Source organism: Staurois parvus, unplaced genomic scaffold (genome assembly GCF_062004578.1).
Source record: "Staurois parvus isolate SC_StPar_1 unplaced genomic scaffold, SC_StPar_1.0 ptg000402l, whole genome shotgun sequence".
Lineage (NCBI taxonomy): Eukaryota > Metazoa > Chordata > Amphibia > Anura > Ranidae > Staurois > Staurois parvus.
The window spans coordinates 4,024,053-4,048,496 of NW_028318198.1; the positions used below are offsets into that span (position 1 = coordinate 4,024,053).

The 24,444-nt window shown below is 37.2% G+C and overlaps 1 protein-coding gene across 7 annotated transcripts in view; it reads right to left on the bottom strand.

The window, feature by feature from the left end:
• The window catches only part of COL11A1 (collagen type XI alpha 1 chain), a 282,954-nt gene that overhangs the window by 123,477 nt on the left and 135,033 nt on the right, over window positions 1-24,444 (bottom strand). For all 7 annotated transcript variants that reach the window (XM_089686598.1, XM_089686599.1, XM_089686597.1 and 4 more), the window contains 9 exons: window positions 19,063-19,116; window positions 18,878-18,931; window positions 16,240-16,293; window positions 16,007-16,060; window positions 13,906-13,959; window positions 11,358-11,402; window positions 7,326-7,379; window positions 5,019-5,063; window positions 820-873 (listed from right to left, as the gene is read on the bottom strand). In XM_089686598.1, the coding sequence (XP_089542724.1) occupies window positions 820-873; window positions 5,019-5,063; window positions 7,326-7,379; window positions 11,358-11,402; window positions 13,906-13,959; window positions 16,007-16,060; window positions 16,240-16,293; window positions 18,878-18,931; window positions 19,063-19,116 (468 nt within the window). The remainder of the gene's footprint in view (window positions 1-819; window positions 874-5,018; window positions 5,064-7,325; window positions 7,380-11,357; window positions 11,403-13,905; window positions 13,960-16,006; window positions 16,061-16,239; window positions 16,294-18,877; window positions 18,932-19,062; window positions 19,117-24,444) is intronic.

Below are 24,444 nucleotides of genomic sequence, written 5' to 3' on the forward strand. Positions count from 1 at the left end.
TTAATATGTCCCTCTAGGTCAGGTTTAAGTTTGAAAAGGGTCTGGTAGTGGAAGAAATATTGTTGAAAAATGTATAAATTAGCACAGGGGCTGCTTAAAGTGGTATTAGACCCAAAAGCAAACATCTATTATATTGCAGCTTACTATTTATTACATGTGATAGCTGCATTTGTTTACTTTTTTAAGCTTTCTTTCTTTTATTTTTACCTGATGATCTGGCCAGTATGTCTGTTGTTTTTTTCTCAAAAGAACTAATTCTCTAGAAGACTGCATCCGTTACGGAGATGAGACAAACCGTTTTACACTGCAAAGGATCCTTACAATGATCAGCTTTTTTTTTATTTATGTAAAACCTTAGTCCCAAAAGGAAAAAAAAATGTTGCCATAACTGGTTATAAAGTGTTAGCTGGAGTTTGAATTCAATTTGTTGCTGTATTTAAATCTGCTAGTACACTAACACTCCCCTGCCTCCAGACTGACAATGCTGCTGTCCAAAGGTGTCCCCAGTGCTCATTCATCCAAAGTGGGGGCACTCTGATACAAGAGGTATGTTATTGGGCAGATCACCAGGTGAAAAGAGAGGGAAAACCCCTCTCATTTTTGGTTTTGGGTATAATACCACTTTAATGTGGCTGGATGCATAATTGCATAATGGTGCAATTTCATGTATTCTCAGATGGTGTTTCCCCTGTTTGTATATAGAACATTATACAGTATTACACCTAATATTTTTAAAAATGCGTGCACGTATTTTGCCAGTGACAGATTCAACATAAATCTTTCAGGTAATGCCATCAATTCAACTTCTATTACACTTACCTGAGGTCCTGGAATTCCTTGTTGACCACCTGGGCCAGGTTCTCCTTGAGGACCCTAAAGAAAAAAAACATGACGGAGGTTTTAAATAGATCAATGAAGATAATAGAGTTTGTTTTTAAGGCATGATGAGATTCTTATACAGCAATATGGCATTCATCCATAAAAATAATTTAAGCAGAAAAGTACCATGTCAACCATTAACAAATCATTAGAAAAGCATTGAATAGCAAAAACAGTACTGCAATTAGTTGAGACATATTGATTAATTAATTGATCCTCCAATTAGTCAATTTAGATTTTCTCCTTTAATTTCTTTGTTCACAACAGCATTCATAAACATAACCAGTGTTCAACAATGCAGCCATTCTATATACTGTATGACTGATGTGTTAATAGGAGAATTTAAAATAGAGTGAAATTGCATTTTGAACGTAAGCAACAATTATTATGGTTGGGCGTATTTTCAGCATAAATGTATTGCTATCTTACTGAGGCTTTGTAAATGTAGAAAAATGCTTATTAATATCCGTCATCACAGATAATAAAGCACATTTTGAAGTCCCATAAATATATATATATATATATATATATATATATACATATATATATTATTTGATGTGTTATACACCATGAACTCCAGGTTTAGATCTTATATTGTTTTTGTTCAAGTCTTTAGATTCATTTTCATTTTTTTTTGTATTCAAGGCCAAGCTGTAAACTATGTTTTGCAAAAATGTGTCAGTGTGCAGCTTTGGTGATATCAAAAGACCCCTTTGTAATCATGTGCAAGGTTTTCAAGCCCTCTGTTAGGATATGTGGAGAAAAGATACATTTCTTGCCCTAAAGTCCACCCAATGAATAAATTAAAGATATTGCTGGTGAACATCCAGGCTCTTCACTATAAAATATTCTAAAGTCATATGAGTGTATGAACCTCTCTTTGCTGGATTTTCCATAAATTAAAACAAATATGTCAAAGGAAAATCAAGCGTCAGGAGTCTAATATTCACATAATGCCCTGGAATTAAGGCAGAGTAGCAGAAATGATGCATACCCAATGCAGGAGAGCTATAGAAAGAAATTGTGTGGCTCAACATCTGGTTCTCCACATGTATTGAAATATATATTTTGAATGGCCTGAGGTTTGATATAAAGTTTACATATGTGCAACAATGCTTTTAAACTTAAAAAGGTTCATAGGAAGGTTCTTGTTGTTGCCAACAATTCAATACTTTTGAGCATTCATTACAATTGTCAAGTAGAATTGGGCCATGTAGAGTGGAACGAGCTAGCAAAAATAAATGCATAAAACCACTGTTGTTAGTACGTTTGTTTATTACTAGCCATTAGTTTTTATAGACCCAGCCTGCTGAAGATTGAAAAATATTTCCAACTCAAAAGAGGAGAAGAAGAGGAAGAATAGGAGATAAGAGAGGGGAGAGGAAAGAAGAAGAGAGGCATGCAGGGGAGAAGAGTGTAAAAGAGAGAAGGGGAAGGAGAGGACAGCACAGGAGAGAAGACCACAGGTAAGGAGAGGAAGATATGGAGGAAAAAAGAAAGGAGGGAAGGGGAAAGGAGTGGAGAGGGAAAGAGGACAGAGAACTGAAAATGAGAGGAAGGCAGGAAAAGGTGAAGCACATGAAAAGAGAAGAGGGATGACAAGAGGGTAGAGGACAGCAGTAGAAGAGGGGATTAGAGAGGAGGGAAAGGGGGGTAGAGGTAACAGGGGGCAAATATGCTGAGAAATGACAGAATCTCTGTTTGTGAATCAAGCAAATTAGCGTGTTTTTAGCATATTTTGAAAAGCTAAAGTAAACCTGTTATAAGAGACATATGGAGTTTGTTATTTCAGACCTCCTTTTTGAAATGCTACCTGGTTGGCTGTTATTCAGATCAATTACTTTTAGTATTTCTGGATCCTGGAAAAAGTATGCAGATACCAGAAAATCATAACGCATACTTGTTCTAGGTCAGTAATGCAAATATTGAATCCAGAGGATCTGTAGGTGAGTCGGGCAACTAGCAGGACTCAGCAATGGCAGCTTTCTTGGTTCTCTCACAACAGGATTATTTTGAGCTTAAAGAGACATATATTGGATTGTAATTTCAAAGGGAAAGCCAGGGTTATAACATTACTACCATGTAATATAACAAAAACATACAAACAAGAGTTATAATTTTCACAGCAGCCCATTAGGTACAAACAAAGGGCAGGCAGTCTATCAACATCAAAGAAGAGTAATGAAGGACAGATGTATATAAAGCAATTTAATTAACAAGTATAATCATGTTGCATTTAACTGTAGAAAATAAAAGCTAGATTGTGATGGAACCTGCTTTTTATGAAAGCACTCAACTGGTTTAACTCATATAAAAATCACTGTATCTGTATAAAAAGTGCAGCATAATGTCCTTAAGAGCAGGAAAATAACCCCTAAAATTAGACAAAATTAAACAAAATTAAGCTTCAGATGATGCTGCAGTTTATTCTACCACTTTACTATGACATCTCATTATTTAATAAATGTTTACTGCCTATTGAAATATTGAGTGGTAGACAATTCAAGTACAGCCAGTCCATTAGGATGGTCCACTTTGTTTAATATAGTATTATATTTAAGTTTTAGGTAAATGAATGAGTTTTCTTATTTATTCTTTTGATAAGAATTTTCTATGATGACTAATCCTGGCATTGTTTTAATTTATGCAAATAATTTTAGTACAACCATAAATGAGGGGGCATATTTTTTCCTCCCTATTACATAGATTAAACTCTACATTTGTGTTAATGCATCTATGTGATCTTGTTTGCAAATGTGAAATAGCATTTTTTTTGAGAGGATATAGATAAGTCCTCTACAGCTCCTTTTAGACAGCTTTGAGCATACAGTTGCTGCCTGGGATTAAGTTATAAAAATTGCATTATTTTACAACTGATATTATCACGACATTGCTTTTACAAGAGCTCTTGATTCAAGAATATTTACTATAGTATAATAAAATAAACAATGTGAAATCCAAAAGGCTATATTGATTTAATATATTAGCTTAAAAAGATAAATGTACTTTTAAAACACTTGATATCAAGCAAATTTGCAAATATAACCTCTTACTGCATATTATTTTCCTGTTCTTTGAATGGTGTCAAAACCAGGCCAGTTTTAACTTTGCCTCATTTAAATACAGTCTGTCTGTGGTCTATACTAAACTGCAGACCATGGCTGAGGATAACAAATAAAGCATCTCCTTCACAAGAGTCTGATTCAATTGTGTTGTTTTACTAAAAGAGTAGAGCATGTTTACTCAGTGTAACTTTGCATACCCAATCATGTACAAAGAGAATTAAAACAATTGTTTTTGCTTGCACATGATTGAATATTTGAAGTGAACCCTTTGCTAAGTCAATATACTCTACGCCTTTAGTAAAACAACCACCTCAATGTCTTCAACATCAGGAGCAATAATTATTATTTTTATGCTGCACTTTACTCATATAAACACTGGAGAAACAGATACAAGATTGCTAGAAGCAACTAGTCCCTACAAAGGTTTATCTGCAGAATATAGAGCAAAGAGAAATTTAAGAAAGCAGTACGAATGCCCCAATATATACACTCTGCTTTCCACTAGTGGCTGGCTAAAATCACATTTTTGGGGTCAATGTGCAGGAATAGTTAAACTTTTGCAGGGCCTGCCTTCTTTCACCCAAACCTGGTTACTTACTGCTTTCTACACCATAAAGTAGTGGTTCTAGATAGGCTGACAGTAAAGAGCACAATGTGTACAGTGATGACAGCTCTCAAAACACAAGGAAGGAAAACCTCCAAATAGGTATCTATCCCTCAAAAAAATAGGAGATCTAATGTGTGTTAAAAGAACCCCCCCCCCAAACCCCAGGAGAGGTTTTATATAGCATACTAAAACTATTTGATGGTATAATTATCTTTTCTATGGACACCTTTTTGCCACATTAAAGTAGTCACAATAAACAATGCATGTGAACAGTTCCATCAAATAATACAGTAGGATTCAGTGTGTCAAGGATTAAGTCCAAAATGCTAATTACCAATAAAGCTATGCAGCTACCTCCATCTGTCAGTCTAGACAACATGTATCAGAAATACACATATTGTTTTATTTTATTACAAATATACTAGTTACCTTATGTATAAAAAAGAATGTATAATGCATATACTTACCAAGTTACCTTTAGGTCCTGGGGGTCCATCCACACCAGCAACACCCTGTTAAACAAAAGATACATGAATTTTACATTGAAAGTGAATGATTATTCCTTCCTGCAAAGATAGTCTCCAGGCAGATATTTTTTTAAATAATGTATTTTACATGATTATCATAGCATTCAAAGAACAGTTGGGTGCAACCTTAACTGTTTAAAATCTAGTCCAGATTCAACAAAACCATTTTATTTAATCTTGGATAGAGTAGGAAAGGGTTGGAGTCTCTGTCAAGCTTGCATCGCCTTCTGTGTTAGTATTAGGAAGATTTCCCCACACTTCCGGTCAGGACAGGAAGTTATAAATCTTTTCCAAGAGGAAAAAAAATTATTAGATTGTGGAATGGTTGGAACGTTTGACAATGTTTTTATTGCTTCTTGTGTTTTCCTGTCCTGGTGACAATGCCATCTTCTGTTTCTTGCATACATATCATAGGGATAGAATATTAGGGGACATTCCCCAATGGGGTCATGAAAACAAATAAAAACCTGGCAGAAAACGGAAACTGTTTACAACTCTATTCTAAACTAATGTAAAATGTAGGCATTACTGCACTATACAGTGTGATAATTAATAAATAGTTTTTATAGGGCCTTTCAGTACAATTGCATATTATCAGATCAATCTTTAAAAATCTACTTTAATTGTGTCTAATTGCCTCCTACACGGCTCTCTCTACTACAACTTGGCCTAGTAAAAAGGTTGGGGACCACTGCTCTAAATCTTTAAACTGCACCCCTTTCTAGCACTTTCTAACTTTCACTTTCTAACATAATTATTTTAAGGTTGGTCAATAGTAAGACTTTAATCTTCATCATAATGCTTCTGCAATACGTATTTACACTATATTGCCAACAGTATTGGGATGCCTGCCTTTACACACACATGAACTTTAATGACATCCTAGTCTTAGCCCGTAGGGTTCAATATTGAGTTGGCCCACCCTTTGCACTATAGCAGCTTCAACTCTTCTGGAAAGGCTGTCCACAAGGTTTAGGAGTGTGTCTATGGGAATGTTTGATCATTCTTCCAGAGGCGCATTTGTGAGGTCACGCAGTGATGTCAGATGAGAAGGCCTGGATCGCAGTCTAACTCATCCCAAAGGTGTTCTATCAGGTTTAGGTCAGGACTCTGTGCAGGCTAGTCAACTTTCTCCACCCCAAACTCGCTCATCCATGTCTTTATGGACCTTGCTTTGTGCACTGGTATGCAGTCATGTTGGAACAGGAAGGTGCCATCCCCAAACTGTTCTCCCAAAGTTGGGAGCATGAAATTGTCCAACATGTCTTAGTATGCTGATGCCTTAAGAGTTCCCTTCACTAGAACTAAAGGGCCAAGCCAAACCCTGAAAAACAACCCCACACCATTATCCCCCCTCCACCAAACTTTACACTTGGCACAATGCAGTCAGACAAGTACAGTTCTCCTGCCAAACACCAAAACCAGACACGTCCATCGGATTGCGAGACAGAGAAGCGTGATTCGCCACTCCAGAGAACACATCTCCACTGCTCTAGAGTCCACTGGCTACTTGCTTTACACCACTGCATCCAATGCTTTGCATTGCACTTGGTGATGTAAGGCTTGGATGCAGATGCTTGGCCATATAAACTCATTCCATAGAGCTCTCTACGTACTGTTGTTGTGCTAATCTGAAGGCCACATGAAGTTTGGAGGTCTTTAGCTTTTGACTCTGCAGACAGTTGGTGACTTCTGCGCACTGTGCGCTTTAGCATGCGCTGACCCCGCTTTGTCATTTTGCGTGGCCTGAGTTGCTATTGTTCCCAGTTGCTTCTACATTGTTATGATACCACTAACAGTTGACCATGGAATATTTAGTTGCAAGAAAGTTTCATGGATGGACTTATTGTACAGGTGGCAACCTATCGCGGTACCACGCTTGAATTCACTGAGCTCCTGAAAACAACCCATTCTTTCACAAATGTTTGTAGAAGCAGTCTGCATGCCTAGGTGTTTGATTTTATACACCTGTGGCCATGGAGGTGATTGGAGCACCTGAATCCAATGAATTGGTGGGGTGTCCCAATACTTTTGGCAATACAGTGTATCTCTCCTAAAACATCTTATTTTTTCGACATTCTTCCAACCTCTTTATTAATTTCCAGTCTACCTATGAACACAACTTAGGTAGCTATACTGTACTTTGCCTTCAAAAATTTCATGACTTGAGTACCAACTTATTTCTGCCCTTATCCACAAATACTCCACTGGTTGAAATGTATTTTTAATTTAACATCATTTACGTACATGTTGTCCTGGAGGACCAGGTGGACCTCTCGGACCCAACAATCCTCGTTCACCCTGAAAAAAAAGGTCATATTCAGTCAACTTTTTCCAGAAATACAATGTAGTCAGTTTTGCAAATGTTATCATAGAAGTAAATGTAATAGGTTCTGGTACTAAGAGTAAATTCTCAGTAGCCATTGCTTTAAAGGAGCCCTGTAAAGAGAGAATATAGTGGCTGCCATTTATGGCTTCACCTTATGAACATTCTTGTTGCCTTATGCAGTGGCTTCAATACTTTGTGAAGCACAGACCTGGAGCAAATATGCAGATAGGGAGTTCTGTTTTCATCATGCCTTTCTAATCTGCATACCTGTTCATTGTCAGAGAACCTATAAGTATTAAATCCAGAGACAATTAGTCAACCATTAGTTTTTGAGAATCATTACAGGCTTCCTTTAATCCAATGTAATGGAGATAGAGAGTTAATTTCAAAGGGCAATACAAAGAATTTACGCACTGATTTTTTCAGAGAAAATAAAAACATGCTTGCCCTATGAAAAATGTCAAAGTTATTAGCATGAGCTATTTGGAGACATGTTCTTCCCTTTCACGTGTATGTAAACTTGCAATCATCTGTTTAATTCACAGCAGGATATTTTAAATATTGACTTTGATGCTGTTTTGGTGGGTACTTTACATTGAAGCTTCAACTGTCAACCTGCTATTATTGAGGGACCCCTAAAATCTACAAGAACACGAGGACTCATTTTGGGGTCCTACCCAATAGATTATGTACTTCTGATCTTCTCTGCCAAGTACTCATCTTTCAGGGATATCTTTCACTGTTTTTGTTACACACTGACAACCATGGGTGTTCTCAGAGAACGTAAGTGACTAGACTCCACATTTTTTTAATCAGTTTGTCAGGAAAACTTTGATATACTTATTGAAAATATCTAGCTGTCTGCACAAGCCTAAAATGTTTTTTAATAATTTTACTGTCAAATCTCCTGAAGTGGATCTGAAGATATAAAAGCAACTGCTGTCATTCACATGATGAAAATATACCTGTGAGAATAACCGGAAAAACCAGAGCATTTTTTGTTTCTTTCGTATGATGAGGCACTACTTTTTTAACTTCAAAAAATTAGATAACTTACAGATATCCACATTTAAAAGTGTTTTCTATTGTGCAGCTCAGTCAAAAAAAAATATCACAAACTGATCTGCAGCACATTATATAATGGGAACTGCTAAACAAATCTATCTGTAAAAATGACAATAGTAAAGAAGCCTGCTGAAACTTAAAGTGGCTGTAAACCCTTACATATACCTAGTGAAGTAACTGTCCTCAGGTGATACACAGAAATGACGCAAATCCTACTACATAAGCTGTACTTGTTTACCTGAAGCCCTCTCTTCTCTATATCAAAGTCTAAAATTTATACATCTTGTCTTAGCTTTCATAAACCAGGGGGCGGACAGCTGAAGTTAAACTTTACAGAGCTCAGCGAGGGGAGCTCTGAGATCTGATTGAAGGGAAGGGACACACCACCCTTCACACAAGAACAGAGCTGAGGCTGTCAATCACAGGCTGTTTGCTGGAGCTCCCTCCCATGTCACCTTTTTTCTCTTGGAGTCAGGTAGACTTGCCTGAAGTGATTTATGCTGATAACTGAGGAATGAGGCAGCAGACAGAAATTACATTAATGCCGTTTTCACACCAGAACATGGTTTGAGAAACCCAAGTTCCATGAGTGTTTCCCGTACCACATTCAAAATGCACTGCAGTTCTGAGCTGCAGTGGGTGTCAATGTTAACCTAATGACACCCCAAATGCAAGTCACAAACACAGTGTGTTTGCCTGCACTTGATTGCATGGTACAGAAGTACCATGCGATCCGGTTGCAGTGAGTTTCCAAAAGTAGTGCATGCACTACTTTGTGTTTGGTGCTGTATGATTTGAGTTCATTCAAAATGAATGGGCTCAAATTCCACTGCACTGAATGTGCTGCACATACCTGTGCGATTCCTAGTGTGCACTGGCCTTCAGTGTTCTGGATTGAGATGAGTACACAGTACAGAGGGATATGCTTTGTTCATATTTCATTTTAAAGGTTTACAATCACTTTAGTAGGGAAGTCAACTAACTTAGCAATTCTGCCCTCTGCTGGTGAATGTTTTTTTCAGTGAAAACAGTGAAAGAAAGTTAAGCTAGGTCCACATAGTCAATGTTTTTAATCTCTTAGCACTTTTCTGAGCACACCTGTCACAAAAGGAGCTTAGCTGGGCGTATAGCTGGTCTCCAACTGAAAATGACAGCTATCTGGCTGTGCCTGACTTTTATTCTTCTGAGTCATAGGCCTAGATCAAGCATACAACAAGTAATAGTTTAGAGAAAAGTCAGAATATTTTATTTGTATATTTGTTCCAAGTCATTGATTTAGAAGCTGTTGAAGGCCAGCATCAACATTACTGCAAGGCAACTAGCATTTCCAGAAAGGTAGCATAGTAATGGCTTCCTAAATGTATCTTTTATTACATGTTTTTTTTAAGTATGGGAAGAATGGGATATAGCCAATTACCAAAATATGAATGCAGAAAGAACAGAAGTTCCCTGTGCATAGTTAGGTCTTTAGTACACACTGAATAAATAAATAATGCAGAGCTTCATCAGAGCTTCAAATGTGAGACTGTTTCATTATATGGGCCTAATTTACTAAATTAGAAGAGATTGTTTTTCTAACAAAGTTAATGTACACTTTTCAATGTAAATTTTCCTTTAGCTTGGGTGAAGGCAGCTAGGTTGAACACATCATTAAATAGTTCTCATCTCTGTGCCACTTTGGTGGAGTAAAGTGATTTCGAATTCATACAAAATAATATACTTTCTCTTCCAGTCCACTCTACTTGTGCACACATTCTGTATAAGAGTAGATTTTACCATTGTTTTCAAGAGGGCAATCTTCTGCCTACACTCTGCACAGACAGAAGAGGTTGAAAAAAAATCCAGAAAACAATGCCAGCTCTCTGGAGCTTAAAAAAGGTTTATCTTCTATTGGGTCATTAAAAATAAGTAAATACAGGAAAAAAGATATAGAATGGCTGGATTTTTGTATTTAAATAGGCCATGTCAGAGACCAAAAAACAGAGTTGTTTCCAAATCGCCTCTAAAATAAAACTCTAATGCATTCTAAATGTCTTCAGTCTAAGCTGAGCTTTTTAGTCTGCTTAGCATCTGACCAGTAGGGCCAGGACACTGTACGAATCACTGTCCTATGAAGTTGGATTGCTGGGTTTTTATAATAACGTGTGTCCTTACATCACACATTTCATAACAGCATGCAATATCCCCCTCCACTAACCCACTGATAAAGGAATGTTGTTGATATTTTTTATACCACATTTTCAGCTTGGTATAATTATATTCATAAATAGATTTTCATTCCAGGAATTGTTTTTTTATTGATGGTTACACATTATCTATTAGTGATGGAGTGATGAACTTTGACTTACATAAAACCACTAACAACTATAACAAAGGGGATGATTTTGTAGCAAAGTAACCATTAAACAATACATATTTCATGGTTTCTTTCAAATAATATGAAGCTTAGATATTACAATAATGTATACCCACACTCCCATCTTATTCCCTTCTGTTGTGATAATACTAAATAATTCAAAGTGTTGTTGATGTAAACACAGCAAATTTCTTAAGGAGACACAAAGGCTTATCTAAGAATAAAAATACCAATGTACAAAGAACAGTAACCACTAACAACCAACCAAAAGTTACTTTTGGTTTTCCTGAGTACTTTAAACCAAATGAGGGATGATATGGTTGATATGGGTAATAGGTCACAGGTTTCACTGTTCTTTATACTGCAATTTTAAGCATAACAATGAGCCCTCTGACAATGTAAGGGTTACAATAGAGGTTTGAATGATTCCCCCATCAGAAGCGCTGCTGCATGTTACACCAAGTTAGTTGTGAAAATGTGAAGCTATAAAGTAAGAGTTCTGTGTAAAACAGATTAATGTGTCACTCACAGGTTCACCGGGCAGCCCTCTGGGTCCAACCTCTCCATCTTCTCCCTGTTACACAAAAGAAAAAGCTGTTTCTACTGTTATTTAAACACACAGCACGTAAAAGCAGGACAAGCGATGAATGCCTGTGTTTGTCAAATGGTAAAATATATATTGTAGTATATAACCTTTTCCAAGATGGATAGAAAAGGCTAATTTAAGAAGCAAGCCTAGAAACTAATGTTAATGTGCTGGCTGGAAAAGATTACATATTGTTATCTGTATAGATATATTCGTATCCTCTCTATAGAAATATAAATTGCTATGTTGGCTATTTCAAAGTGTCTATTGATTGAGTATTTAAACTGTTTCTGTACATCGTTTGTAAATATATATATATATATATATATACTGTATATATATATATACACACATTAGTAGAAACACAAGGGCAGCCATGCTTCTCTCTCTACTAATCCTCCCATTTCATTGCAGGTTTAACAGACAGGATCAATAGGCTCTGGGCTGTTTCAATGACATGAAGCACCCATAATGCCTTTTGTGGCCAGAGAAAGTGTGATCTTTGCCCAGGCTTTGGGTCGATTGCTTGACATTGGAAGCCTTGTTTCTTTTAGTCACATCAAGTTAGGGATAATTTTCTACTCAAACCAATGTTGTCATTTGGTAATGCTAATATGCACCCTTCTTACATGACATTTTAATAAAAAGTCCACATCAGATTTCATGAAAATCTGATCAACTGGCAGCATGGATTTTCATAATGGATGAGTCATGCAGGTCTACATTTGACTGATTTAAAAACAATCAACTAATGTAAAATTGAGTTTTTTGTCATTGATTCCCATTATTTTTGTTATGTGAATGCAGTGTATATATTTTATCTGAATAGTACCTGGGCAGCAGTGGTTAAATGGTTAGCTCTTCCGCCTGGCAGTACTAGGGTCATTGGTTCAAATCCCAAATATGGTACCACTTGCCTGGTGTTTGCATGTTCTCCCTGTGCCTGCATGGGTTTCCTCCGGGTACTCCGGTTTCCAAAGACATGCTGGTAGGTTAATTGGATCATGTCTAAATTGACCCTAGTATGTGTATGTATGGATGTGAGTTAGGGACTTTAGATTGTACACTCCTTGAGGGTTAGGGACTGTTGTGAATGTACAAATTTATATATAAATATATATATGTGTGTAAAGCACTGCGTAAATTGATGGTGCTATATAAGTACCTCTAATAAATAAATATACCTCCTGTACTTTTCTTGTGAGTTAACTTCTGCTTTATTAATTCTATTCACAATCTTACAGGCCCTTCAAAAGAAGCTTATATCCTGCATTAAAGGAACTGAAATTGGGCCAGTGGTACATTTACTTGGGTGCAGTGGTGCATCTTCTATGGTCCAATCAAATATGTAATCAGTCGCACGCCATGTCGTGAACTGAATGGATGGAATTGTCCATAATTCAAACATACAAACATTTTAAAAAACACACTTCTAGAAGGAAATCTGTCTTTATTCAGACATCAATTGAAAAAGAGGCCCTGGCGTGGTTCCAAATTTTGGTTGGTGATATTCTCATTTGTGCCTGAATAGAGATAAGGTGTGCTGGTGAAAAAAAAGTTATATATTTGTATGGTCAAAAGACCCTGAGGGCTATACTGGCAGTGACTCAGCTCTCTGACAATGACCCATAACTTGGGCATGAGATTAAAATCTTATAAAAATTAAATTGTTTTAAAGCCTAAAACAGAGAGCTAAGGTCTGTTACAGTCTGTAAGAATATAAATTAAATATGTAAATATACAGAAGGTTTATTATTTAAGGCTGCAACAAACACTGTCAGCATGTAGATTGTCCTACTTAAATAACTTAATATTATTGTGTCCATTACTTCTAGACCACATTTTCTTCTGATAATAATGAAGTAATTTAGCATATTTTATGGGTTGGGTTTACTTGCATTAAAAAACATTTTGGACTAAATGAAAGGTAAGGTCTGTTGAAAGAGCTAAATGCTTGTAGTGAGAGTTTTCTCTAGTTTTCTTATTAAAGGAGAAATGGTACTGTGCAGTGCAATATCAGCTGGCAGCACTCCTTACGCAGAATAGGTAAGAGTCATTTTATATCACAAGAGCTTGGATTTTTCATAGCTTACTACGCATTTTATTCTTGCAGTTTCTGTTTATTGGTCATAGCAGGTGTTGTCCCTGGCTTGTTTCTCCCTGTGCTATTTGGGTGACAGCTGCCACACTTCCTAGGTTTACGACATCCTGAGTGTGCATCACACCATGATTGGTTAGAAAATACCTAGTTGTATTTCTTTTATATAAAGAGACAGGTTCATTGCATTATCATGCCAAAGTGTGCCATAAAACGGCAATACAGCTGTAAAATCAGAAAGACTGTTGCTTTAATATTAATATAATATTGGTGACTGGGTATTTCTAGTACAGAATAAAAAAACAAAGAAAATAACATGTTAAAGTGCTAGAGTTCACCCAGTTTTTTTAGGATAGGTAAAGAGATAAAAAGCACATGGTTAAATTGTTTTACCCTGTCTCCATCTTCACCAGGTGGGCCAGGTGGGCCTAGAGGACCTCGGTCACCCTAAAAAACAAACAAAATAGAGAAGAAACCCTTCAACAAACTTAAAAAAATACATTTTAAAAAACATACAAAATATACTAAATAAAACTAACTTTAATATGTTTTTGCCTTTTGTTTACTCCTAAAAGGAATTTAAAATTCCAGTGCTAATCCCTAGTTTGGTCTTTATTTGGCAGTCCATTTGTTATATCAGGCGTGCAGCTGGCACACTCTTCTGTGTACCTATGGTGGCATTTTCAGATGTAATAATGTTATTGCAAAGGTCAGCAGCTCTGCCTAGAAGATCTGATAATTCTCAGTAGAGATCCATTGATTTCATATCTTCATATACGAAATGTATAACTAACTTGCCTCTCATAAGATTGCTGCAATTAAGAAAACAAGATCTGAATGTTTTAGGCTTAGTGGGAGTCATTGTTTTAGGACAATTCACTAGTGATTCAACATTTGAACTTGACAAAAAGATCCTGTGAGTGCCCTGAATGCTGCTCACTATGTTTTGTTGCTCAATAAAATATGTCCTTTAAAATGGGGCTTTCAATGTGATTTGGACCAGTAGGCTTGACATTGCTGAGACTCTTGCTTCTTTCTCTATTAGGCAATTAGGCAAAGTGCCTACAGTAATTTCCAAAATTCTGATGCATGCATTGCAGTACTTATGGCTGCCTTTAAAGTTTAGCGCCCTGGTATTTCATTGCGGCTGTAGTTGTAGATGTAGTTCTTCCATTCACAGAACTCTTTGAATGAATCATGTGGCCAGGTGAATGGAGCCCTACACGGCTGTCTTTTTTTTTTAAATTGTGACAGTGAGTGCAGGGAAAAGATCCCCAGACCGCTGTCACAACTGGGACTCGGGGGGTGATGCGGAGGCTACTGCATCAGTAACATGTTACATTCTGAATACGGGTGTAACATGTAACATTTTATAAAACATAAACTTAAGCTGGCCATAGATGAGTCAAAAACCAAACAAAAACTCTTGTTGGTTGTCAAATTGTTTGGGTTTTTGTATCATTAGTGTGCTAGCTGCCACACATGATTTTCGTGCCACAATCAAAAGTGCTCAAACCAACATGCTGGCTATTTTTTTTAGGAAGACTAAACAAATTATGGCACAATCGTATGAGCTATTGTTATTTTTCAGTCAACAGAACGTCCAGTTTTCATCTCATCTATGGCCAGCTTTTCCTTTCATTTTAAACTCATCAAGGTCCTGTTCACACTTGAAATATGGGCTTATGTGATTATCCACAGCAGACTAAGTGGGGGTTTCTTGCGATTAGCTGTGAGCAGAGAGCCCAATTGAAAGCAATAGGAGCATTACAGCACAACAGCTATTTGCTTCCGATTGCATGTAATCGCCCATGAAAAAATTACATGCAGACTGGGGCGGACTGACCATTTGGAAACTCGGGCCCGGGGTCAGTAGGGGGCCCCATGAGATGCCCCTGGTACCTTTATCATAGGCTTTTTTGAGTTTGGGCAAGGACACAGGGGCCCCATGATCCCCTATTGCCCAAGGGCCCCATGAGTTGACAGTACGCCCCTGCTTGCAGATGATCGGCCCCGGAAACAGACAATTAAAAAAAGACATATCTGGGATGCCACTTGATGAAGGTATAAATCTTACAATATACTATATGCCTTGCTTTGAAGTATATTTAACATTTATATATATATATATATATATATATATATATATATATATATATATATAGATAGATAGATAGATAGATAAATATATTTCCCCATAACCATGTCAATAGCAATGTATATGTACCCTAACATGAAAAAAATAAAATAATATTGATATGCTATTTGTGTATTTGTAAGCAGTTTTAATGAATGGTTAAGTAGGTTTGGGGTTTTTTTTTTTTGCACATTTATCAGATTTTGCAAGCCAAAATATATTATGATATCAGCAGTAAGAGAACAAAGTAGAGAGCACCCTCTGCTGGAACAACATAGTAATTAAAATTTTCTTCTAAGAATAGGAAAACATATTCCTAAAGACTAGAGTTTTATTCCACCCCAAGGAATGACTTACCCTGTGCCCTTTCTCACCAGGGAGACCTGGAAGACCATCAAAACCTCTGTCACCCTGCAAAACAAATACAAAAATTGAGTAGTTCAAAGTTATTGCTAAGAACCATTAGTACTTTACCTGCCTATACCCTTTTTTACTGGTCAGATAGACCTGAATCACTCTATGTAATTGTGTGAAAAAACTCTGAAAAGTATACTTTCCCCATAAAAGTTAAAAAATAATGAATACCATACCTTTGAACCAGGTTCTCCAGGCATTCCACGGGCTCCATCTGTTCCAGGACGTCCCTGAAATTGAACATGTCATATTAATAGATAGCAAAACCTATATGTCTTGTACAGCATAGCATTACTAATTCCTTTACCACAAGCTTGCTGATTCCCAACGGAAGAAAAAAAGAGAAAATATTTACCTAATAATCTTTAATTACAATATTTCAAATGCTGAACGTTAAACTAAGTAGAGGCTGCAGTACGTATGTTTTTTTTTCATCCTGCTGTAATTAAATTAAAAATACAGCCTTGCAGAATGTTGTACCTTGTTAGTTTTCAATCAAAGCAGAAAAAGAGAGTTAAAATGACTTAAATGGGAGCTGAAACATTCAGTTTTCTCTTCAGGTTTGCTACAGAACTGACTACAAACAAATCAAATGTTCTGAAAACTTGCAATTAAAATTGTTGTGTTAGCCGGAGAATGTATCATTGAAACACTGACATTTTTAAAAACAGACTTGATATAAACATACTTCCTTGTTACAATTCTCATGATCCAAAGGCCAGCAATGGTAAATCAATCAATATAAACAAGATGTATGTACTCAAAATAGAAGCATAACAGACTGTAATGACCCTGAGTTAAACTAACTAAAAGATTTAACATCATATGGAATCAACTAGCTTTGTCTATCTATCTTACATACTGTAGTTACATAGTTAGTCTGGCTGAAAAAAGACAAAGGTCCATTCAGTTCAACCATAAAAAAAAAAGTAAAAATAAAGATATAATCCTACACCCACAGTTGATCCAGAGGAAGGCAAAAAACACAGCAAAGCATGATCCAATTTGCTCCTGCAGGGAAAAAAACTCCTTCCTGATCCCCCGAGAGGCAATTGGATATTCCCTGGATCAACGCTACCTATAAATGTTAGATAGATAGATAGATAGATAGATAGATAGATAGATAGATAAATAGATAGACATATATAGATGGTTTTAGATACTGTAGGGGTGGAGTTCAGGTTCGTTCACAGCCATGAGTGAGCAGCAAATCCCCAGAGTTTGCAAAATCCATGGTCAGCTGAGTCACAAGAGCCAATAATCAGGAGAAATGGATAAAACCGCCCCCTCACTATAGAAGGGAAGGCTCATAGAAGCCATATTGTCAATATGTGTTGGAGCTGTATAGGGAGTTCAACAGTTTTATTTTTTTTTGGCATTGGTATATTTTCCTTATGTTATTATTCAATTTATTTTACCCTCTGATTGACAATAGCTTGCTTATTATCTCTAAAATTGTCATATGTGAATAACAAGATTCAACACATTCAAATTTTGCAAATGTCAAACTGTTTGCAAACCCAACCCAGGCAGATTTACTCCTCAGTGATGCTCAGTTACTAATGTGACAACTTTGCCTGCTTGAGGTGAGCATCCTTCTAGGCCTGTAGGAATGGATAATTCCCTAGATGGTCCTTCCACTGCATCTTTGTAGGAAATTGTGGAACTCCAATTATTCAATAACCACAACCTAGAGCAGTGATCACAAGAAACCTCTTAAGCATAAACATATACAACAGCTGTGACCTTAGTGCTAGATTATGAACACCTCTCAAGCTAGGGAAGTCAAACTCCTGCAGTTGCCAGGGAGAAATGTGCAGGCTGCCAAAGGTGCTCATCCTAAGCGATGCATGTATAAAATTAAAGAAGAGCCACACCCCCATAAAAAAAACGTAGTGTAGACTTGAAAACAACCTCTTCCATAGCCATGGCCTCTGATGTGTTTCATTCTGCCGACTGGAACAAAATATGTTGGGGGGCGTGTCTTTGGCAGAAGCTCATGGCTGAGGCTGTTTTCAAGTCTACACTAGGTTGGCTGGATGGGAGGGCAGTGCTTCTTTGATTTTATACATGTGCAACAGTTGGCTGATTCCTAAGTAACAATAAAATGTGTTTATACAGGAGGGGATATAATCTCTGCCACTGAGCATAGTATACTCCTGCTATCACTTTAAGGTATGTACATTACCAAAAGTGATAGTTTGTAAAGATTCAGTCTATTAAAATAGAACTTAAGCCAAAAATTTGGGGATTGGTGAACCACTGCTTTTTTTTTCTTTTTTGTCTCTGTTGGCATACTTTCCTCTCTGCTTTATGTGAGGTCCCTAGAGCAGGACTAGAGAGAAAATCTCCCCTGGTGTGGGCATTAACTGCAGTAAAAGCATTCTCTGCAATCTTTGTAAGGGTATGAAGATCCAAAGCTTTTAACTGGTACAGTATGTTCCAGCTGGGGAGAGTTTGTCTCACTTCTTGTATAGTTACCAGGACTAGAAGTGAGGAGTAGTAAAAAGGATCTGATAGGGCTTTCTACTTTTTATCCAAATCTGATAATCTGCAGCATGGCTGGTCCCTCAGGTAACGCACAGAAGAGTACAATGTTCACTGAGTGCTTATGTGCATTTAGTCTTTCTGACCAATACACTTGTTCTAAGTTTCAATGAGTACTTGTCAGCCTTTATAAAAATGCATCAAATACCCTATCTTGAAACTTGTTTGAGACTTGTTTGACATCTGGTTTGAGGCTTTATGTTACCTTCTTCTTGAAGTATTTTGAGATTATGTAATAATGAGGTAAGTAGTAATATCCTCACTTACTCTTTTGCCAGCTTTTCCCATTGAACCAGGTCCTCCCTGAATTCCTCTAGGACCCTGCAGCACAAAATAATTATGGTTACATATGCGCATTGTGCAGATAATAAAGAAAACATAATGATAATTGTGATAATGATCATTAAGAAAAAAACTAAAACAAACATTAGTGGGGGACAAAAATGACTTACCTGGGGGCCTGGTTCTCCTGACTCTCCTTTAATGCCTGCAGCACCTGGAGACCCCTATAAAAGGAAAAAGAAATGCAGAGCTGAGATTTTAATATATATGCCAAACAACACAGTCTTATACAGATGACAAGAGGAAGGCTATACTCTTAATAGATAAGTGCATCATCTCATGACAATAGTCTATTTAAAAAATTGGAATAGTGAAAGCTGCTAAGTCTAAGTGACACAGTGCTATCAGTCAGTGGTAAGACCATTAAACTATTTTGTGGTTTATAACATAGATTGACAGTGTAAAAGGCTGTTGACAATAATCTCTGTAAATGTTCATATTTTACAAAGCTTTCGTGCTGAGTATCCCAAAATTACTATTGCTGATGAAAAAGGGCAACTCACCCTGAAAATATTGTTTAATATATAAATAAACACTGGACCCATTTGGCCACTAGTTCCACAGATCTAAGAGGCTTAAATTCCCATCCTGCTTGTATTCCCATCTCTGTGTATTCCTTCTAAAGTCTTATTTTTCTTTCTGCAGAAGGAGGAGTCTCACTTCTGGTGCTGCTGCAATGTAAAATAAAATAAAAGTCCAGTAGAGACAGTGGGACCTCTTGCATTGACCATGGCAGGTGGATGAAGTTGAGTACTCACTTGCAGCATCTCCATGAACAATATAATAGGCTGGAAGGATATTTAAATCACTAGCATTTAATAAAAATTTAAAGATTATCTTTATGTAGACAATTTCCTGATTCCAAAATCCTAAAAAAGTAGAGTCTGTTCTATTACCAAAGTGAAGAATGTGAATAAGGTGAATCTGTGTTTACATTGAATACCCAGTTATGTGCATGTAAAAAAATATTTTCTCCAGAATTTGATTAGGTAATTAGTGAACACTTTACCTTATTCATTAATATACACTTTATGAAGTAAAAATACACTTTGCATAGTGAACAGCCTCTTCTTCTTTTTAAAATAAATCCCACTGTATTTTGGTTTGTATGAATGTTGTAATACAGCACATTCATATGGCCATACAAGCCTTATGCGGGATATACACTTATCTATTTGTGGAAGGTTGCTTTGATTTTGTTTTCATAAGCTAGCTAAGAGGAGTTGAAATTGCCTGCAAATTGCCTTAAAATAAGGGAAGAGCTCTACTGATAGACTTTTACTGAAACAATATACTCTCTGCATGGCTGATCTTGTAATAATATGTTGTACTCTAATACAGAGATTGTTGCTCCTTTCAGTGGTTACAGATCCGTATTTAAAATGTCCTCATAGAATCAATGAAGAAAGAAAGAAAAAAAGTAAATTTGATGTACATTGTAAAACATTACTAATAGGTAAATGTTTTCATATCCACTAAAAATAGCTGACAGTTTCAATGTATTTATCCACTAAAAATAGCTGACAGTTTCATTGTATTTATCCAATAAATATTGCTGACTTTTTCGCTGTTAGTCAAAGTAGAGGCCCTTGATCAAAAGTCCTTTCTAACATTTTTATAATGCTTCTGTAATAGTGCTACTTATCTGTCAGCCTTACTATGGTAAACACTTAATATCAGCATACCTTAAAAGATGGAATGTTGTTATCTGCTTATGAAAATACTACACGTACAAAGTGTACAGTCCTTTTATACGTTTGGTTTGGTCATAGCTAGTACAATACATGAGAAGACTGTAGAGTACAATCCCTCAGGGGCTATAGACAGACATTTGCAGCTGCGGTAACAGAAGTAGCACAATGTACTACATCTCAGTGGACTTGACATCCGCCTTTAACTCAAAGGAGTGCTGCATCTGGAATGTATCCTGTGCAGCCTGAAGGCATTCATATATGAATACATGATATGTTCAAGGTCTATTTGGACACGTTACTTTGGAAGCATCTTTTGTTTACACAGACAAAAGCATTCAATATAATAAACAACAAAGTAAACTGAAAAAGTGACAGCCAATTACCATTCACATATACAATACTAAAGTGAATTATGTATTTTTTGTCTGGTTGACATATATGGGGCTGTTGTCTATATGTAGCCAGAGAAAAGGGGCTGCAGAAAGTCCATGAGGTTGTTATTGGAAAGGGCCAAAGATTCTGTGAGCTTAAAGCTAAACTTTGGACATGAAAACTTTCATTTAAATATATTCCTCAGTATCTACAAAGGATACAAATCCACTTAATGTGCAACAATCCCCTCTGCAAACCTAAGTATTACTATACAAAAGTAACAATTACATCATTACAGTGCTTGCACAAAGCCTGCACAGACAGCAAAACTGTGCGAGGGAGGCAGCAGGCCCAATCTGCAGAAAAACAGGAAGGGCATATACAAGACCAGTCACCCTGCAGAATTAGCAAGAGCAGCAGTGACTGGACTGTGTGCCAGGAAGCTTTTGTACAGAGGCAATATTTTATGCTGAAGTATAGCAGAGATGTGGAAGAAATACACAAAGCACTCCAAGATTCAAGATTACACATGCCCAGGGGTGGACTGAAAACTGATGGGGCCCCCGGGCAATATGGGATCATGAGGCCCCTATGTCCTCACCCACACTCAAACCACACCCAAAAAAGCCTATGAAAGGTACTAGGGGCATCTCATGGTTGCCCCCTACTGACCCTGGGCCCTAGGGCAGTGCCCAAGTGCCCAAATGGTCAGTTCGCCCCTGCACATGCCTGTCATATTTAGATACAATTTGCTATTCCTGGAGTTTACATTTAAATCAACTTATCTGACTATACGGAAGCACTGAGAAACAATAATGAGGGTTTTGGGGTTTACTTTCAGGACCATATTTAAAGATGATGCTGCTATGGATAGATATATACATAAATGGTGGTACACTTTCATAGAAGCTTCAAGCCTTTTCTTCACATTCATACTGAACATTTCGTACAGTGAGAATGAAAAGTAGGAAGCGCCTCAGAAAACCACATACTCAGGGATGTATTTTGACATCATGGTGCCATAAGCACCCCTGGATAATAATGTTCTTTTGGCGCAAGCATGGTGTCATGCAAATACTTAAGTAAAAATGAATGCTAGAATTGCGTTAAAGTGGAAGAAAATCTAAAGAAAATCCAAACTATAACTATTCTTAAAAATGTTCCCACCCCCATCCATCTACCCCTGCCTCTGGAAGAGATTCAAATGACCAGCCTGAATATTTATCATACCCTGGTCAATCCCTAAAGAGGAGTGACCAGAAGGTGGCTGTGTAGGTGATAAATAGTTTGAAGCCCTCATGGGGTTCCAAGCCTATGGGGATGGGAGGAAGAGGGTGCTGCCCCACTGAGGTAGCCTGTGTTGGTGTAGCTGTTTTTGCGGCCTCAACGATGTCAGAGCAGAGGGCCTTCTAAAGAGCTGGCTGTGGGACTTCACCATAAGGGATTGGGTCTGAAAAAGGATTGTTTCTCTCATTGGACTGTGTCCAGAGGAAATTGGAATGTGTGCATCTGTCTTGGGGACTTGAGTGAGTACTGACCCTGAATTTCAGTCCCTGATGACTGTTCACTTTTGGGATGCAAGTACCAGAGGTAGCTGTGGACTGAAACAGCTCTCACAGGGTCTCTTAGTACTATACATTCCCCTATCCTCAGCAGAATCCTGGAATGGGAGCCTAGAGAAGTGTCCTCAAATAATTCAGTGGAGTATCCTGTGCCCTAACACCTCTCCTGTTTATAGCTCTGCAAGCAATTACTTTCAATAAGACATCCCCTAGACTGAGTTACTGGAGTCAGGATGCGTGGACTGATGCTTGTGGTGGTGGTGGGGAGCCTCTGAACTATTAGGGAAGAACTAGCTATTTCCAGAAGCCCCTGAGGTGGCGCTACACCTGTATAAAAAAGATTCTGCAGGGGAGATGAGGAAGTTCTGACATGGGAGCCTATTTGTGATGTCATGGCTCTGGGAATTCACAGATATTGTCGAGCACTCCCCTACACAGGAAAGCCCGAGAATCAAGTAACCGGGCTGGATAGAATTAAAAATAGGTAAGAACACAAATCTTTTTTATGCAGGGTAAGCGGGATACATAGGAGGATGGAGTAGGGAACATCAGTTATAATTAGGCTTTTCTTTCACTTTAAGCATGCTCTTTGCTTTATAGTCACAGCTTCTATTTTTATACAGACCAACAAACAAAACAAAAGAAAGATGGCTGTGTGTGTTGTAATCTATAGTGAGTCTTCCAACTACTCCTAATATCTCTTTACTATTACAGGTCTGCAGCTGAATTTAGACACAAATGTTCAGAGGGTCCAGAAGAAAGAAAACATAGTAATGAAATAAAAATCTCCTAGCTTGTAACCTCCAAGGAGCAGGGCCCTCCTATCCCTCTTATATTGAACTGTATTGTTGCTGTATTGTCTCCCGTTATATTGTAAAGCGCTGAGCAAACTGTTGGCGCTATATAAATCCTGTATATTAATAATAATAATATTTATACTATTTGGTATACTTTGATGCTTAGCAATGCCTTCTCTAATCCTGCTGCCCTAGGCATGCACCTACGAGCGCTTTTAAGGTAAGTGCAGCCTTGCATGTACTATATGTGGCGCTCCAGTGACTTATCCAGTCCATCAGTCAGAAGCATATGAAGACAGAAATTAAGCCAGTGTATAACCTGAGCTGCACTTCTTGGCTGCTGCTGAAACAAGCCCCATCACGTCTTCTAATTGCTAGACCAAAGGTATGTACTGATGGTTAGAAATTTGAAAACAAACAAAAAAAAAAGGACATACGCATTCTTGGTTTATGTTTTCCGCTCCTACCTAAGTTCTGTGGGCAAGGGCAAACAAATGCTATTACTGTATATATGAATGATTTGTACTGGAAAAAAACATATATATTTCCTTATTCCTTTCCAGACTATCTCACATTTTATGTGACTATCTGTTTATGGCTGGATACCTTTCATCTATTCCCACAGACTTCTTACAGCACAGTTTTCTGGGGTGAATGAAGGAGAGCCTTTTTTGGTTGTCCTATATCAATCTGGTCAATTGAAAAACACAGACAATCTTAAAAATTTTAAGTCATGGATTGTATTAATTTCTGTAGGCTGGACAAATGTTCAAAAAAACTGCAGTATGTGGAATTGGCTGGTTTTCAAAACTCGCTTATCACTATTCACGGCCACAGATCTAGGTGAAGGCATGATGCTACATGGAAAGGCACTGAGGCTGATTTACTAAATTATTTGAAAACGTTCACACAATGTATTAATAGTATTAAGTTAAACTATCCAGTCATGTATATTATTATTCCGTTAAATTATCCAATCATGCACCAATGAAATTAGTTTATATATATATATATATATATATATATATATATATATATATATATTACTCAGTAAAGTTGTGTTAAAA